Below are 18,791 nucleotides of genomic sequence, written 5' to 3' on the forward strand. Positions count from 1 at the left end.
AAGCCCTTTTATTTTGAAAAATTGCATTAAATGTGTTTGGTAAACCATTAAACCTTAGAAGCATTGTAAAAGAGCTTTTATTTTGAAAAATTGTATTTATTTTCAATCAATGAGCGATGCAGCACCTCTAAATGTGTTTGGTAAAAGCAATTTTAATGATTACCAAATTGAAGAGAGAATTTGAAGCTTTTAAAATTGGGTTTTGAGTATAGGTTGAATATTTTAAGTAATTATTCTACATTAAGTCAACTATGTCTTTTTTTATTTTTTATAAAGATAATTACATTCAGACGTTTAAATAGTTCAAGTCTCCCCATGGAGGCATACGGGAATGACTATCAAATAAAGAAAAAATTATAATAATTTAATTATAAAAATGCTCATTATAAGAGCATCTTCAGTCGTTTGTTAAAATACTTTTTAATTTTTTTTTTGTAAAATATATATTGTCACATATGATATATAATTTTTTATTTTATTTTTTTATCTCTAGCGGTCTGTTAAGGTACACTACCATGTTACCAATGTGTAAAATTATTGTGTATTTTATATAACTTTTTTACACAGTCACATCAGTATATTTTCTTTTTCTTCCCTCTTTTGCATTTCGTTAACGAATTAACTCTATATTTAGTAAGTTTGTAAAAATTATGTGGGGTCCAGGCATGACAAAGGTTGGTTGTTATTGGAGAATATATTTTTACACGAAAGATATAAAACAACTATTGAAACTAAAAATAAATAATTCAAATTTTTGTATAAATTTATTATGACACATCAAATTAAAAAAATAAAAAAATAAAAAAAAAAAAACACACACACACACAATGATCAAAGATGCTCTAATGTGTTATCAAACACCTGACTGTTTTTTTATTTATTGACTTACGTATTTTATGCTTGGGTTGGGCCGTTGAGGCCGCCAGAGTTGGGGCCATGACCAGTCTTACCTTCTCCTTTGAAAAATAAAATAGAATAGAGACAATATGTTTAGTGCACAAGTCTTGGCATATGTTAATTACTACATATTATATCATCATATTATGGTTTTGTACTGGTTATCATTATTCTATTTTTTAAAAACTTCTTTTTTTCAAACACTCAAATTATTCTTTTTGGGACTTGAATTGGCAACAGGTATAAAAAGGGGCATCGGAGTACAACCCTTGGTTACTTAATATAATTGTTTACTTGTTTTATTATATGTTAATTGAATTATTATTGTATTTGAAGATTATATAATTTTATGTATTTATTTCGATCTTAATATGGTCATTTTATTCTTACGGAGATTTAAAATTTAAAAATTAAAAGAAATAGCACCGACCTATATCATTTAGTTGTATAATTCAAATTTTTATTTTTAATTTTTATCAACTTGTGAGAAGAAGTGTAAACGAACTTGACAAAATAGATTGAATTATTTGTTGGTCCAACCGGAACCTAGCTACGGAGTCTATGGAGAATAAGAGACTAAGCTCAAATGTACCAGTGATTTGAGCTCCCATTAAGCTTCCTCGGTTTGGATGTTGAATTCGGTCATGCAACCATTTTAAATTAACAACATAATAATAGTTATATAAATGTGTTAAAATTTTAATTTAATATAATGTTGTATGCGTGTTGTTTTTTCAATATAAATATATTATATAATTTGTTGAAAATTATGGCATTGGTGCTTATATTTTGTGATATATTTGTATTCATCGTGATATTAATGTGTAATATTCTGTTCATCGTGATATATTGGTGTTCATCGTGCACAAAATCCCCCAACCAAGGTAAAATTCGGTTCTTTTTTGTGATCTAATAATCAAGCCCCTTCGATTGGAAATAAATAATTGACAAACTATAGATTTTAATTTTTCCCTTACGAAGTATTCAAAATTCTATAATCATGTTTGAATACTCGTGATTGAATTTCATTGTTTGTGACTGAAGATGCAAGAAACTCCTTCTACTCTTTCTCTCTCTAGAATTCTTACACCTCAACCCGAATCAAGATCCCCCTCCTCTTCATTCCAACTCCTATTTATAGATACTTCCCAGATATTTACAAGATATTTACAAGATATTTACTAATTGCTGGACCTGGGCCTATTCCTCAGTAAGCCCTGGTCACTCTTGATGGGCTTACTCCCGCTCGGCCCATATGGCAGTGTCTTTTTATGGGCTGACCCAGCTGTTCGGACTGAAGGTTGTGTTTTGCGAGTCGGACCTGGCCCATGTCATCCAGGGCCTCCTCAACTGCCCCCATAATTGCCCCTTATTTAATAAGGGGTAATTATTGATGGCGTCTCATCATGACGCTGACGGCTCGAGATAACCACGTGGGGGAGCGAACGGTCAGATCCAGAATCAATGTTCCGGGGTTCGAGGGATTTCTTGCCTTCCCGACGCTTCGGCCCTCGGGCCCCCTTGCCTATATAATGCTCTCGAATTCCACTTCACTTCCCTTTACCGTCTCCATCATCAGCCAAATCTCCCTCTTTCTAGAACTGTGCTAAGCCTTTTCCGGTGAAATCCTTCGAGAGTCATTCTCCCAGCGATCTTGCAGTCCTCCGAGGTTAGTTTCGTTCTTTTTACTTTCGGCAGGCTTCCATTTTCCCTCTTCTAGATTCTTCTTGCACTTCCACCATGGTTGTAGATCTGGGTGTTCTTCGTATGAGACTTAGACTTCCTGACAACATCGTAGTTAGGGTTTGCCCCCAAGACGTTAATATTACGACCGGCGCCGGCCTCCTGCCCGGCGAAGTCTTATTCACAAACCTTCAACTGAATGTTGTTAGGTTCCCTCTGCACCCTTTCTTTAGTTACGTCTTCAACAGATTGGGGATATCCCCTCTGCAGGTCAACCCCAACTTCTTTAGGATCATATCTGTTATGCTCTTATTGATGCGTGACAGAAATCTGGACCTTGACCTCATAGACCTCCTTCTGTGTTATAAGGTCAGTAAGATCCGTACTAACGAGCCCTTCTATCACCTCTACCCGTTCGAGAAGATGTCCATATGCACTGACACAATAAAATCTGAAAAGGGTTGGAGGGATAGCATAGTGGGTATTAGTGGGGCTTGGTCTTCGCCGGCTGCAGAGGATTACCCAATCCCGAGCGCCTTTGGTGTCTGCTCTGTCTCCTCCTATAAAAAATTCAAATCCCATAAACACGACTGCCCCTGTGAAACATGCGTTCCTCGTTTTTGCACTTACTTATGCCGCTCCTTGGGAATACCTTGTGATGACTTGAGCTACAGTGTTTGCAGGGATAGGATTAACTACTTGAAGAGATACGTTCTGAACGATATTCCTTCCTGCTCAGATCTCCTCACTTCAGACAACCTCTTTGCGCTCTCATCACTCGGCTACAATATGAGCAGACTGCAGATTCCCTCTTTTGGCAGGAGGAAAAATACTCCCCCAGTCATTCCTGCTGCTGGGGCGACCTCCTCTCCAGCGTCGGCTTCTTCTTCAGCCACCATATCTGACACTGTTCCGAGCGCAGTGGCTACTAACCCTGCTGCCAGCGCCCCTGCGGCCAACCAGAACGCGCCCTCCCCAGCTACCATAGCTCCTGCTGCTGCGGGGGGCGGTCGGGACAAAGAGCGAGGCAAAAGGCCTCATCCTGACAGTGAAATCGACCCTGAGGAGGAGCCTCTTATTAGAAGGACCCGAGTCTCTGGGCCGGGTACTCTCTTGCACCGAGCGATCAGAGCTCCTTCTCACTCTGGGCCTCCTGCAGCTGGTGGCTCTGCTTCTGCTTCAGGCCCCCCTTCTATCCCCAGCTTGCCGCCATGGGCCCCTCGGTACACTCGAACGGATGGGACGTTCGTGAAACCGAACGAGACCATGCTGAAGGATGGCCAGACCGCTATGGCCTACTACAGGAGCATGTGGACTCCGAAGGACATTGAGGCGGCAAAGGGCCTTTCCCAGAAGGACGTGTTCAGTCGCTTTCCCCAATCTGCTATGGAGGTGACTTTTATTTTCTAACTCATGAATTCTCTTATATTACTTGGTCTTGCCTTCTCCCGTTCTGACTATTGGTTTAACCGTTCTTATTGTGCACCTATGCAGACATTGTTTGGGATGATGGCCATGCAGAAGCAGGTGGAAATGGGGAACGCCAGGGCCCGAAAGTATTCTGACAGCCTGGAGGTGGCTAATAAAGAGAACGACCTCCTTGCCATGAAGAATACCGAGGTGCTGGTTCGGCTTGACAAAGCCGAGCAAGAGAGAGATGTCCTGAAAAAGGAGAATGATTCCCTTCAGGATGAGAAGGACGCCCTCCAGCTCGAGAAGAGCGTCTGGCAGACTGAGCAGGAATCACTCAGAGAAGAGAAGGCAGAACTCCAACGTCTTCTAGCTGATGAACAGTCTGCTCGGATGGCTTTTGAAAAAAGAGCTCTGGACGAGCGTACCGCTCTGATCGACGCTATCAGCAGAGTGGGTGGTGGGATGCTGGCCCTTCATGCTCGGTTCTCCAGGGTCGGTGCTCTTCGGTATGCTCAAGGATTCCGGGAAGGCTTCGCCGACCGGGTTCCGGATGAGGGACAGACCAGCTCCACTCCGGATGAGGTAGACAAGGATCTGGGGATCGAGCCTCTGGGGGTCTATGTCGACCCAGAACCCACCGAAGCGGAGCATATATTTGATGAGTGCCAGGACATCGCATCCTCAAGGATCATCACAGCTCCTCCTACCGCTCTGCCACTGACCGCTCCCCAATCGTCAACCGTGGCTCCCTCTGTAGCCACTGCTGACGCTGAACCCCAGCCGAACGACTCAGTTATTCACCTGGATTCCCCACCTCATGAAGGTGAGGCGGCTGATGGGGCCGAGGAGGCGAGTCGGCAGGACCAGGATGCTGTTGGCACTGAGGCGTCTAGCTAGGGCTCCTTCGAATTCTTCCAGTTCATATCTTCTTGTAATGATGGACACCTCTCTTTTGTAAACTAAATGTTCAATATTAATGAAATGGCCGAACTCTTTTTCTCTATGTGTTGTGCTCTGTTCAACTTATCTTCAGTACATATATATCTTTTCTCTCTTTTTCTTTTTATATTAGTTTTGCTGTGTGTTTGTACGGCAAGTGCCTGGCGCTCGGCTAGAATGCCACTTGCCACTTGGCTTTAAATTTTTAGCAAGTGTCTGGCGTTCGGCTTATAGTGCCAGCTGCCACTTATCTTGCTTAAGTGCCTGGCGCTCGGCTAGAATGCCACTTGCCACTTGGCTTTCAATTTTTAGCAAGTGTCTGGCGTTCGGCTTATAGTGCCAGCTGCCACTTATCTTGCTTAAGTGCCTGGCGCTCGGCTAGAATGCCACTTGCCACTTGGCTTTCAATTTTTAGCAAGTGTCTGGCGTTCGGCTTATAGTGCCAGCTGCCACTTATCTTGCTTAAGTGCCTGGCGCTCGGCTAGAATGCCACTTGCCACTTGGCTTTCAATTTTTAGCAAGTGTCTGGCGTTCGGCTTATAGTGCCAGCTGCCACTTATCTTGCTTAAGTGCCTGGCGCTCGGCTAGAATGCCACTTGCCACTTGGCTTTAAATTTTTAGCAAGTGTCTGGCGTTCGGCTTATAGTGCCAGCTGCCACTTATCTTGCTTAAGTGCCTGGCGCTCGGCTAGAATGCCACTTGCCACTTGGCTTTAAATTTTTAGCAAGTGTCTGGCGTTCGGCTTATAGTGCCAGCTGCCACTTATCTTGCTTAAGTGCTTGGCGCTCGGCTAGAATGCCACTTGCCACTTGGCTTTAAATTTTTAGCAAGTGTCTGGCGTTCGGCTTATAGTGCCAGCTGCCACTTATCTTGCTTAAGTGCATGGCGCTCGGCTAGAATGCCACTTGCCACTTGGCTTTAAATTTTTAGCAAGTGTCTGGCGTTCGGCTTATAGTGCCAGCTGCCACTTATCTTGCTTAAGTGCCTGGCGCTCGGCTAGAATGCCACTTGCCACTTGGCTTTAAATTCTTATAGTAGACCATTGGAAAAGAAAATTCTTCTCTTCTTTTTTTTGTAAATTCCGGTAACTTGCTCATTCATATGTATTTGATTAACAACAAATAACATCCAATTAAAACCAGAACTTAGCTTCTATTGATAGTACCTCTTCAGAGACGTGGCGTTCCAGGGCTTGCTGACCAACTTTCCCGCCATGGTTTCCAACGTATATGCCCCTTTGCCAATGACTTCTGCAATTCTGTATGGGCCTTCCCAGGGTGGCATCATTTTTTTGACCATCCCCACCTTTCTTTTCAGAACCAGATCGCCCGGGGCAAAATCCCTGTGTTTTACTCTCTTATTGTGACTATTCGCCAGCACTTGCTGATACGATGCTAGCCTTATAGCCGCTGCGTCCCTCCTTTCGTCTATCATGTCGAGGTTCAATCTTAACATCTTGTCGTTCTGATCTCGACTCCATGCTAAGCTTCTGATAGTGGGGACTAAATGCTCAACCGGTATAACTGCTTCGGTACCATACGCCATCGCGAACGGGCTCTCCCCAGTCGGCCGCCTTGGGGTGGTTCTGTAAGCCCATAGAACGTTCGGGAGTTCATCCAACCACTTCCCCTTATGATCTTCCAGCTTCTTCTTAATGCAGGCGAAAATGGTTCTGTTTGTGATTTCTGCTTGTCCGTTAGCCTGAGGATGACTTACTGCAGCCAACTTCTGGTTGATTCCATACTCCTCCAGCAGCTTTCTTACTTGCCTGCTGTCGAGGTTTGTGCCATTGTCCATGACTATTGTTCTGAGAACACCGAAGCGGCAGATAATGTTGTTCCAGATAAATCGTCTCACCTGAGTCTGAGTCACGCTAGGATACGGTTCTGCCTCCACCCATTTAGTGAAATAATCCGTGGCCAGTAACACATACTTGTTCTGAGCTCTTGCAGTTGGCAGAGGACCGACCACATCCATCCCCCATTGCGCGAAAGGCCACGGCGAGGCCATTACGTGCAATTCTTCAGGTGGTTGGTGGATCATTGGTCCATATCGTTGGCACTTATCGCACCTTCGAGAGAACTCCTCCGCATCTCTTGACATGTTTGGCCAAAAATACCCTTGTGTCATTGCTTTATGCGCTAACGATCTTCCCCCAGAATGATTGCCACACACACCCTCATGAATAGCTCGCAATACCTGCTGCGATTCCGCGGGGGTGACACATTTCAAGTACGGGCCAGAATAGGACCTTCTGTACAGCTGGTTCCGCACGATGGCGTACTTGGCAGCATTCTTTTTGAGTTTCCTAGCTTCATCCCTTTGCATAGGCAAAACGCCATCTCGAATATAGGTAATGATTGGGTCAATCCAACTCGGTTCATACGGTATGACGTTGACTTGCCAAGGGTCCGAGACCATCGGTTCTTCGAAAATGGACGGCTGGGTCACTATTCCCACTGGAATCACCCTCGCCAATGTTTCACCGCAACTTGAAGCACTGCATGCTAAACGGTCTGCATCTGCATTCTGTTCCCTCGGCAACTGTATGAATTCAATCTTTGCAAAGTCCTTGGCTCTACGCAGAACGGCAGAACGGTATGCCCCCATCATGTCATCCTTGGTTGCGTACTCACCATTTACCTGCCGAACAATCAGCTGCGAGTCACTATACACTGTCAAACTTTTGATCTGTAGCTCTTTGGCCAACTTTAATCCATTTAGCAACGCCTCGTATTCCGCTTCATTATTGGTGGCTCGGAACTCAAGTCTGAGTGCTTGGCTCAAGGAAGTACCCTCTGGGGTTTGCAGTTTGATCCCAATCCCAGCCCCCGTCTGGTTAGAGGAGCCATCCACAAAAAGTTTCCAAGAGCCGCTTCTAAGGTCCTCTTCCGTATCTTCGGCATCACATTCTAGTAGGAAATCGGCCACCGCTTGCCCTTTAATAGCTGTTCTCGGCTCGTACGTTATGTCAAATGAACTCAACTCTATGGCCCACTTTGTCATTCTGCCCGAGAGCTCTGGCTTGTGCATGAGCGTTCTGATTGGGAAAGTTGTTAGAACAGCTATGGGGTGGGATTCAAAATAATGCCTTAACTTTCTTTTTGCATTTACAAGTGCAAGTACCACCCGTTCGGCCTTTGAGTATCTTTTTTCTGCCTCCATCAGTGTTTTGCTTACATAAAATACTGGGTATTGCACCCCTTCCTTGCAACGAATCAGAACGGCACTCGTCGCGACACCAGATACTCCAAGATATAGAAATAACTTTTCTTCCGGTTCTGGGGCTGACAGGACTGGCGGATTCTGCATATATTGCTTCAAATGAGTCAATGCCTGTCGTTGCTCATCCCCCCAGACCTGCCTTCCATGGCTCCGAATCGTGTCAAAGAATGGTTTGCAGTGGTCTGACAACTTTGAAATAAATCGACTTAATGCAGCTATTCGTCCTGTTAGGGCTTGCACCTCTCTGATCGTCTTTGGCTCGGCATTCTTAATCAAAGCCTCTGCTTGAGCGGGGCTAACTTCGATGCCCCTGCGGTTGACCACGTGTCCCAGAAACTGCCCGGAACTCACACCGAACGAGCACTTGGTCGGATTGAGCCTCATCCCATATCGCTTTAGTACATCAAATACCTCTTGCAGATGCTTCAGATGATCATCCTTTTTCCTACTTTTCACCACCATGTCATCAATATAGGCTTCGACAATCTTACCCATTTGATTCTTAAAAACTTTGCTGACAAGTCGTTGATAAGTTGCTCCCGCATTCTTTAATCCAAAAGGCATAACCTTGTAGCAGTACGTTCCTCGCTCGGTGACAAAAGAAGTTTTTTCTTCATCTGCGGGGTCCATAGGAATCTGATTATATCCTGAATATGCGTCCAGAAAGGTTAAACGCTCATACCCCGTGGTGGCATCCACCATTTGATCAATCTTAGGCAACGGGAAACTGTCCTTCGGGCAGGCTTTGTTTAAATTGGTGAAATCAATGCATACGCGCCATTTCCCATTTTTCTTCTGCACCACAACGACGTTGGACAACCACTCAGGGTAGTGCACCTCTCTGATAAATCCCGCATCAAGCAGCCTATCAACTTCTTCCGTTATGATCTGATTACGTTCTGGAGCAAATCTTCGCTGCTTCTGTTTCACTGGTTTGAAATTAGGATTGACATTCAGGGAATGACAGGAGACGGAAGGACTAATTCCAGGCATGTCGAGATGACTCCATGCAAATACGTCGACATTGTGGGATAAGAAATCCACTAGCTCTTGCTGCTCTTCTCTGGTCAGTCTTATACCCACTCTGGTAGTTCGTTCTGGCCTGGACTGATCGATCTGCACATCCAGAAGGGGCTCCTCGGTCAAGTCGGCTGACTCCTCCACCCTACTCTGCTCGAGTGGAGGTTCCTGTAATTGCTATCCGGGGCTTGTCGACCGGACGGGCGCCTTTCCCTTCCCTGCATGCTTTAGTGTGACGGAATAACACTCTTTGGCTGCGACCTGATCCCCCCGAATGTCTATCACTTTATCTCCATCGGGCCCGAGGCACCTCATGACCTGATGCAGAGTTGAGGGTACACCTCGGACTCTGTGAATCCATCCTCTTCCCATCAGGAGATTATACGAGGGGTGAATTTCCACAACCACAAAAGTTTCCATAAGAGCTCGCTCTGCAGCTTGAACTTCTACTTCCACCATCCCGACGGGTTCCACCCTCTTCCCATCGAACCCTAATAAGGGATTTCCGGTGGGCTTGAGCCTCTCTGGTTTAATGTCGAGCCTGTCAAATGTGTCCCTCGGCATAACATTCGCACTGCTCCCAGGATCGATCAGAACTCTGCGCACCAAGCACTCTGCCACTGTCAAACTGACTACCAACGGGTCGTCATGAGGCAGTTGGACACGCTGCAGGTCTGTCCAGTCGAACTTTATCTGCATTGACGGGCTCTGTTGGTGTAGAGTGGTCACATTGCCGACCCTTTTCTTCATCTGCGCCTGCCGCAGGCGCACCCGTAGCAGCTCATCTGGCTCTTCACTAGGCTCGGGTCGACCATGGATAGCATTGATTATACGAACTGGTTGCGAATTGTGGGAGCTTTGTTTATGACTCCTTTTTATTTGTTCCACTGGTCGATTCTGCTCCATCGCCGAGCCTTGAACATAACTCGCAAACTCCCCTCTAGCTATCAACATCTCCACTTGCCTCCTCAGGTTCCTGCATTCGTTAGTCTGATGTCCGAAATCAGAATGAAAAGCACAATGTTTAGTTTGATCCCTCTGTTCGAGGGGTTGTCTAATTGGCAGTGGTGGATGAAACTTGTCCTTGTTCTCCTGATATAACCTCGCCAGAGTGACCTTCAGCGGAGTAATCAACTCTTCCTCCCTGGACCTTTTTTCGGCCTTCCAAGTGGTCTGACGTTGCGGCTGAGCCTGCTTCTGCCTGATCTTTGCCTTGGACTTTTCCTCGGTCGACACAAGCGACGTTGTCCGAGCATTAGCTGCCTCCTCTTCTTCGAGGCGCACAAAGCCATCGGCTCTCTCATTGAGTTCATCCATGGTAGCTGGCGTATTCACTACCAGACTGGTGTGAAACGGAGTTCCGCGTGTCATGGCTAACTTGAAGGCTTGAACTGCCGTGGAAGGATGGCATTCGATTACCATACTCTTAGTGAGATTAAACCTGGTAAGAAAGGCCTGGAGCCGTTCATCCTTGTGTTGCCGCATCGTGAACAGGCTCGAGATGTCCTTCGGCGGGCGTTTGTTCCCATAGTACTGGCTTATGAACCGATCGCACAGGTCCCTGAAACTGCCAATGGAGCTCCTAGGCAAGTTTTTGAACCAGCTGAGCGCCGGTCCGGCCAAACTTGTAGGGAAGCATTTGCACATTAAAGAGTCGTTTTCCGTATTCAGGGCCATTTTCAACTGGATATGATACACATGATCGATCGGATCGGTTGTTCCGTCAAACAGAATAAAGACTGGCATAGCAAACTTCCTTGGATGCGGCGCATTCAAGATCTCGTCGGTGAACGGTGAATCCACCGTCCGAGCTGCGGATCGGAGAGCTTCATTCTCTCTCTGGAGTCCGGCGGTAGCTCTGTGAGTTACGGTTCTGCCCTCCGAACCGTGATGAGTGACAGTAACCATGGAGGGCCGGTAAGACGGATCGAACGACCGTTCCTCTATGAACTCTCTCTGCCAAGGCGACGCTACTCGACGGCGATCTACCTCCATCACTTCCTCTCGGTCAAACCTTTCCCGCTGCGGATCAACGTGAGTCGAGCCTTCGTGATCTTCAACTCGACGAACATTTGGCGGCGAATTGTCCATCATCCTTTCATCACGGTGGTGAGCTGACTGATTGTTCTCGTTCTGATCGCCTTGATGCGCGATACTAGATGGAACACCTCCTTCTCCGACCGGAAGCGGATGCGAGACTGCGGGTATTTGCCGATGCTGCAATCCAGCTTTCAATTCTGCATTTTCTTTTCTGAGAGCTTCAATCAAATTCATCAACTCTTCAAGCTTTGTTTGCTGGACAGCCTCCATCGGATTGGAGCTTTCACCTATCATTATTCCCGAACGGAGTAAAGGCATTAATCTCAAGTTCGCGAGTAGATCTAAGCTTCGTGAGTAGGAATTTTTAGATCTGGCTTCTAATTCTCCGAATTATGCTCACTGTTTACAAGATCTGAATTGCCTGGACTCTAAATCCGTCAGATCCTGTCACAATCGAGCAACTCGCGGTTGCGTAGATCTGAAGTCACTCCTGCCAAAGCTTCAAGAATCGTAATTCCTCCAGAGTAGGTCACAATCGCTCAGATCTGGATTCAAATCCGCAAGATCGAGTCTCGATCAACCGAATTGGTTTGAATCCATTCGATACTCCTCATTGATCAACCAAACTTTTATGCGTTTCCCACAGACGGCGCCAATTGAAGATGCAAGAAACTCCTTCTACTCTTTCTCTCTCTAGAATTCTTACACCTCAACCCGAATCAAGATCCCCCTCCTCTTCATTCCAACTCCTATTTATAGATACTTCCCAGATATTTACAAGATATTTACAAGATATTTACTAATTGCTGGACCTGGGCCTATTCCTCAGTAAGCCCTGGTCACTCTTGATGGGCTTACTCCCGCTCGGCCCATATGGCAGTGTCTTTTTATGGGCTGACCCAGCTGTTCGGACTGAAGGTTGTGTTTTGCGAGTCGGACCTGGCCCATGTCATCCAGGGCCTCCTCAGTGACCCTACTCTTCCTTGCACCAAAATCCAAATTCCTTACCATTATACAAACAAAATATGAATTTGAAAAGACAAATAATTATAAAATGCTATTTTTAGGATATTTAAGCTCTTTATTAAAATCATGTTCATTGTATCATATTGTCTCATACACCATTTTTTTTTAAATCTAATATACAATTTGTATAACTCAATTTACACTCACTTTTCGACTTTGTCTGAATTTATTACATTGCGATCGCAATTGATACGTGACTGATAGTGCAAAGTATGATTCAAATTGAAAGACTAGTGTGACAGATTCAAATTAGGACGGAATTATCCGAATGGGTCCATACTTCAGATTTGTCAAACACAACAACGGATTTATAAATAAAAAAAAAAAAAAAAAAGGCCAAAAAAAAAAGGGAAGGTAAATTACACTTATTACACACAGAACTCTCTTATTACACTGACGCCCCTTATTAAATAGAGCAAAAAAATCGACCTGTAAGATCTGGTGTGTATATATTTTGGTACGAGATGAAAATGGCTGATGTGTTTGAAGATGTAGCCAAACCCAAAGTTTCAATCCAAGAGTAGCTAAAGGATGTTGAGGAACAGGAGTTGGTAAAGCTTTTTGTTTCATTTAGCTATGTTTTCTTTCTCTGCCATTAATCATGCTAATTGTCTGTTTGGTGGCTGAGAAACGTAGGAGAAGAAAATAATTGAACTTTTGAACAGTGTTCTTCATTTAATTTAATTTTATTAGGTCACTTATAAGCTTGCACTTCACTCTAGCAAATTTTGACAATTTTGCCAAATTGTTAGTTTCCCTAATTTAAAACCCTTGCAATAATAATAAAAAAAAAAAATGCTTTGTTTTGCATCATGTTCCTGCCAATCACTCAGAGCATTTCACTTTCTGAAAGTGAAATTTTCTTCTTGAATTTAGGGTTTGTAATATTAGGGTGTTCTGAATTTTCATGAGTTGCAAGTGTTGTATTGTCCCTTATGTTTGTTCAGTCAATTATTTTCTGTGTTTCTTGATACCACTGCATTCAAATTTCAAGGAGAAAGTAATTTTGATCATTTGAGTTGGTGGTCATATGCATAATGCATTGGTTATTTATAATCATAAATTGATAATCCACCCAGCGTATCGTATGAGAATTGCAAAGGCACTTTTTTGGTGCTGCCAAAAATTGCATATCTGGAAAAACTGGACAAAGTGAATAAAGATTTGAGGATTAAATCCCCGACATTTTAATAATTTGCTGTCGTTTCCATACTAAAGTGAGAACTAAAATCACCCTTAAGGTTCTCCTTGTTTTAGTCCTGATATTCCAGAGGTGACTTGTGAAGCTCATTAACTATACCTAGACGATTCAAAAGTGAAATTATGAGAGTTTTAAGAGTTTATGTTATAGATTATGGCTCAAAACTTCTTAAGTGCAATAGTGGGCAGTTTTCTTCTGTCTTCTTGCAGAGTTGAGCCAATCCTTTATTCCTTTCTGCAACGTTGAGAATACAAAGTCACAAAACGTTATACTATACCACATTACATTGAGATTAAAAGGAGAGAGAAAAAGGGAGCCATTGCCCATACCCTTCATTTTGTGTGTTTTACTAGATATTCTCTTGTCGTCAAACACATATCATCTGTGACAGAAATAGTTATTTATTTGATATTGGGATCTTAAGTTATGGTATCATTCCGGTTCACGATTGAATGCCGGAACGAGAAATTAAAAGAAATGTTGAAAGTATTGCTTTTGTTTCTTTCATCTTTTGGACCACATAATACACTATCATAAGCAAGTTAGGTCTTTGGAAAAAGAGAGTAACATGTATGCCAATTTTTTCTTTATGACTCCATGCGTCAGTATGAACTACATATTGTACGCATTCAGTAACATGATATGAAAGATGGCATGATTCCTAAGTCTGTTATAAATCAGAAGGCTTTTTATCAAAGTTGCTAAATTTATTTTAATGCTAAGTGCCTCATTTATTTATTTTTATTTAATTATTTGTATCCAAAGGAATGCTCAAATAGAAGAGGTTATATGAAGAGGCAGGCGATCTTCTCATGCCTGACTTGCACCCTAGATGGGAATGCTGGGGTGCGCACAGCGTGTTTGCGATGATAGCCATGAGGTATCATCCAGTAAGATGAGTTAATTTGATGCCTAACTGATTAACTAATGGACATGAATTGTTAATTGAGATGTCAATCATAATTCACCGTTAAGAGTCAGCTCTCATGTTTGTTTGTTACATATGCTAATAATAACACATTTACTGGATTTATATTGTCTGCAAGAATAAGAGCTTGTGTGTTATAAGGCCATAATCCTGTAAAACTATTTAGTGTATATAGTTTGATAAAATCTTATGTGTTATGCTTTAGTGATCATTTTTTTTAGTTTCCAGTTGTATTGTTATATGGCCTTCAGATAAAATAAATCCAAGAAAATTAATATGCTTCTTGATTTGTGGGTTCACTCCCTGATGTTCCAGATACAGATCCTCCCTCTCCCTCACTCATCTTGAAGATTCCTTAGAATCTTTTTAGTTCTTTTTATGCTGACAAAATGAATTGCTTTACCTTTAGTTATTCCAAACCTATCAGAAATGCTCCCGTATTTATGCTTCGGTATGGTTTAAAAGTTGATATATAGTTCGATTAGAACAAACAAACGATGTCATAGTTTATTTCTTGGAATTTATTGCTTTACAATATTGACATTGCACGTGTCTTTTGATTATTGGAGAAGAATCATATATCTTAAAGTGCACTCCTATCTTGGCTTGATGACTACTCTTGGTCTTACTTTATTGCAGTTTTCATGTTGAAAAATCAGATTTTTTTATTATTTTTTATTTAGAAATATATTTATTTAAATTATAGTTCTGCATAACTTTTCTGTATAGTAATAGTATCCCATTTTATAAATTTTCACTTATATCTAATGATTTTGTTATCTTTTGCCTCATGGACAAGATTGTGGAAATTCAAAATTTGGGGATTTCTGCTGTAAGCTTTCCCCAAATAAAGATATAGAAAATGTGGAGAATTTATAAAACCATAACTTCAAAGGTTCATACTGCATGTGCGGTCGCCCGTATCCTGATCCAGATGTTGAGGAACAAATAGAGATGATTCAATGATGTCTATCTGAGGACTGGTTTCATGAGGTGCATATTGGTCTTGAGTCTTCTGATGAGGTTGGTAGTTTACGTTTTGGTCTGTCGCCTAGAGTAATTAATTTTTACTGTCTAGTCATTTAGTATACTTTTGTTCATTAGTTATTCCTAGGGTCATATGTCATGTAGTAAAAAGTGCGAGACTGTACAAGGGCTGCTGATTAATGCTGGTAAAATGTAAATTGATTTACCCAGTATGGGATAAACTCTTCCAGGTTTTGGGTTTGATGAGTTAACATGGAGAGAAGAAAATCAGTTGGGTTAATTGCTTTCATTTAATCTGTTTGATGGTTTGAAATGATAAAGTGAACGTGTATGTATCACCTATGTTAGTATCTGGAATAAGAGGCACATTATTTATGCATCTTTGGTAATATTACATTTATGTTGTAGGTTAGTTATTGCAAAAAATTTAGTTACATGAAATACTCTGAAAGTCTTTTGTGGTTTTTGCCTGGGCAATCAGTAAGCAACCCTTATGGCATGTGCCTCATTTGAACCCCGAGAAGGTCCTGCCCTGGTGCTTCACACCTCCAGTTTTGTCTTATAATGGAGTTTTGTCCCAGGGGTGGAGCCAATTAAGGCATAGGGGGGGCACGTGCCCCCCTGGCTTAGTTCCGCCCAATAGAACATATATATAGTTAATTTGTAAATTTTTTTCAGTTTATATGAAAAATTATATATTGTGCCCCCCTAAATTTTTAATTTTTAAAATTATCTTAACTTTTTCTTTCTTTTGTTCTTTAAATTCCTTAAATTTCTTTAAAAAAAAGTCAAGTTTTCCTTTTTGAATCATACTCTAATTTTTTTCCTTTCAAATATATCTTAATTTTCTTTCTTTTTTCTTCTTAAAATTCTACTTTTTGCATCTTATATCAATGTTAGTCGAATTTGGAATTTTTTTTTTTTTTTTTTAAATTGTGCCCCCTCTGAATTGAAATCGTGGCTCCGCCCCTGATCCAAACATCTGCTGAAAATTGGCAAGTATAAGGTTGAAAATAAAAATCAGCTTATTTATGTCAAATTTATGTGTATTATGTAACTTTCTGATTCACACGTATATTTATTTTAGTCTAAGTAGCACAAATATGGATAAATGACAAAAAATATTGTGAAAGGGGAAGTAGGAAGGATAGAAGATACATCTCTAGGGAAGGGAGGGAGGGTCCCCATCTTTCCTTTTCTTTGGTCAAGCCGAAGGGCGCGAAAAAGATATTATTATTTAGACATTATGCACTTAATATTTTAAATTAATACACTGGTTGATAAAATCCTTTTGACTTTATCCAAAAAATATTGATTCTAACTCTCTCCTCTCTTTCTCCCACTTCTGGATGAAAGCAAAATGGTGGGCCCGGGGGATTCTTCATCCCTCCTCTAATCCTCCACCTATTACTATCCCTTCTACCAAACAATGGAAGCTTGCTCCATTCCTCCTCTCTTCGTCCCTTCCCTTCCTTCCCTTCAACTAAACATAGGCAAAATCCTAAGAGTGCAACACATACATGGTGATCTTATAGCAATAAATATTCAAGCTTCAGTATGTATACATCTATTATATAAAATAAATATATAATTTAATTATTCTTCTTTATTCCTAGAATAAAAATTGAGTGATATGGCCTATGAAAGTTGAAAAATATCAGAAAGATTATTATATTACATGTATTACTATCTTAATTACCACATTTTTATCCTTATAATTATATTAATATTATATGTTTATATATTAAAATGTCCATTTCATCATTTGTAATGGCATGTTTACGATTTCAATTTCTTTTATCTTTCAAAATAAAGCTTGGAGAGTTCATGGTGTGTTCGTCTTGTTTCCAATAGGGTTAAACATGGCTCTTATTAAGATGAGCGTGTGATACGCAAGTTGTGGAGTCATTGAGATGTAATCAACAAGTGTCCAAAATAACTGAATTTTCTTTTACTATGGACATATCCACGAGGAGTTGGAGATGTGTCTAGGACTAGGAAGCATGATTATGTCACCTTCAATAGAATTTTCCTACTACATAGATTCTAATGGTCCAAGATCTGTTGAGAGGCTCTGTTTCGTGTTGGATTTACATCCTTAAAAGGATCTGGTACAGGATTCTGTATTGTAGGCAATTTCTGATGTATAATTATATCTATTTAATTCAGATTCAAAAATCTGTACATTTTACATGAAATTATTTCTTTGAAATGATACTTCTTTTACCTTTTCTTGTCTTCTTTTTTTTATTATATATATATTTTTAGTAGTTTATGTAATTATTTCATTTCTTTTAATCTGACCCTTTTTATAATTGAGATCTATATCCGGTCCATTTGTCTGTGCCATAGATTCCACGAAATGACGAAGGAGAGCTTCGTATGAGGATTTCTTCTGCCAGGCGTCCAGAGTAGTTTGTTCTTTCTTGACCATTTATCATCAAACCATTTAGGCAGTGGTTAGGCAGCATCATGCTACAAATACAACCAAAGAAAAAGGTGGGTTGGAAGATAATCCTTCGGCTTGTGAATCCTTGGGGAAGCCTGAGAATGGCATTTGTTCTCTCGACTCTTCTCCCAAATTGGACTGCGCTGAAACTGGTGCTAATTCTGAAGCTGTGTGCAAGGAAAAGGGTGCACTTGTAGAACATGCTGAGAAAGATATGGTATCCAAGCCTCCAAGGTGGCAGTCCAAGTGCGATATGTGTCCTTGGACTTGGTGTTAATCTGGTTGTAGCTACCCCTGTTTTAGAAAAGAGTAAATCAAATGTTTCTTTCAAAAAATTGGTGAGACATTCTTTGCGGATGTGAGCAATGTGCAGATTTCTACAAGCAGAAGAAAATTGGTTTTTTTGCTCGACAGAGAGGACTGACTCAGTTGTGGAGTATGAGAAAATGGCAAAGCAGAGAAGGGACGAAAAATTGCAGCAACAAGAGGGTGTCGAGTTAAACTTTCTCAACAAACTTGGCCACGTAGAGGAAATGGAGGTTCTGAAATGGCATTGCTGACATGAAGAATGAGATTGATCATGCTTTCCTGGTATGTCCTTGGTATTTGAAAGTTCAGTGCTTGATTAGCATCTCCCACACTACTTTTATTGCAGAAAGATACAGACAACAATATATATATATATATAGACACACACACGCGCGCGCGTGTGTGAGTGTGCATAGTTAGATGTTTGAAATTTAAAATATTTACGTATCTATGTATAAATTTAAAATAATAATTATTTGCCAATGTTGTCTGCATGTATCAACTCTAAATTCCTCTTCAAATCTCATTGTCGTCAAACAATGAATCCATTTTTCTTATCATAGTTAATGTACTACATAAAGAAATCACGTTAACAGGAACTATCATATTTCCTATTTATATTGATAATTTGGCAATAGGTACTAGAAATATAAATTTTTTAAGCCCCTCGAGTA

General features: G+C 41.5%; 1 protein-coding gene and 1 long non-coding RNA gene across 3 annotated transcripts; both read left to right on the forward strand.

Moving 5' to 3' along the window:
- The first annotated feature begins 3,017 nt into the window (after window positions 1–3,017).
- On the forward strand, window positions 3,018–5,191 carry LOC132287049 (uncharacterized). The gene is made up of 2 exons (XM_059789511.1): window positions 3,018–3,972; window positions 4,075–5,191. The coding sequence occupies exons 1-2, from the start codon at window positions 3,370–3,372 to the stop codon at window positions 4,888–4,890; spliced, it is 1,419 nt and encodes a 472-aa protein (XP_059645494.1). The 5' UTR covers window positions 3,018–3,369; the 3' UTR covers window positions 4,891–5,191.
- A 7,251-nt stretch (window positions 5,192–12,442) lies between these two features.
- LOC132284908 (uncharacterized) lies at window positions 12,443–18,718 on the forward strand. 2 transcript variants are annotated; one of them, XR_009472393.1, is made up of 4 exons: window positions 12,443–12,794; window positions 14,210–14,324; window positions 15,172–15,395; window positions 17,712–18,718. It is a non-coding gene; the product is annotated as an uncharacterized LOC132284908 (long non-coding RNA). The 2 variants fall into 2 exon arrangements; XR_009472394.1 differs by lacking the exon at window positions 14,210–14,324 and having other exon boundaries at window positions 12,456–12,794; window positions 17,712–18,716.
- The last annotated feature ends 73 nt before the right edge of the window (window positions 18,719–18,791 follow it).

The sequence above is a fragment of the Cornus florida genome, unplaced genomic scaffold, assembly GCF_030987335.1.
Source record: "Cornus florida cultivar Cherokee Brave unplaced genomic scaffold, ASM3098733v1 CherokeeBrave_3.0.0_Hap2_Chr11, whole genome shotgun sequence".
NCBI classification, from domain to species: Eukaryota; Viridiplantae; Streptophyta; class Magnoliopsida; order Cornales; family Cornaceae; genus Cornus; species Cornus florida.

Excerpts from the sequence above, each read along its gene's own strand:
- LOC132287049 (XM_059789511.1), top strand. The coding sequence starts at position 3,370 with ATGAGCAGACTGCAGATTCCCTCTTTTGGCAGGAGGAAAAATACTCCC. Across the intron at positions 3,973-4,074 it reads TTCCCCAATCTGCTATGGAG|ACATTGTTTGGGATGATGGC; the intron begins GTGACTTTTATT and ends GCACCTATGCAG.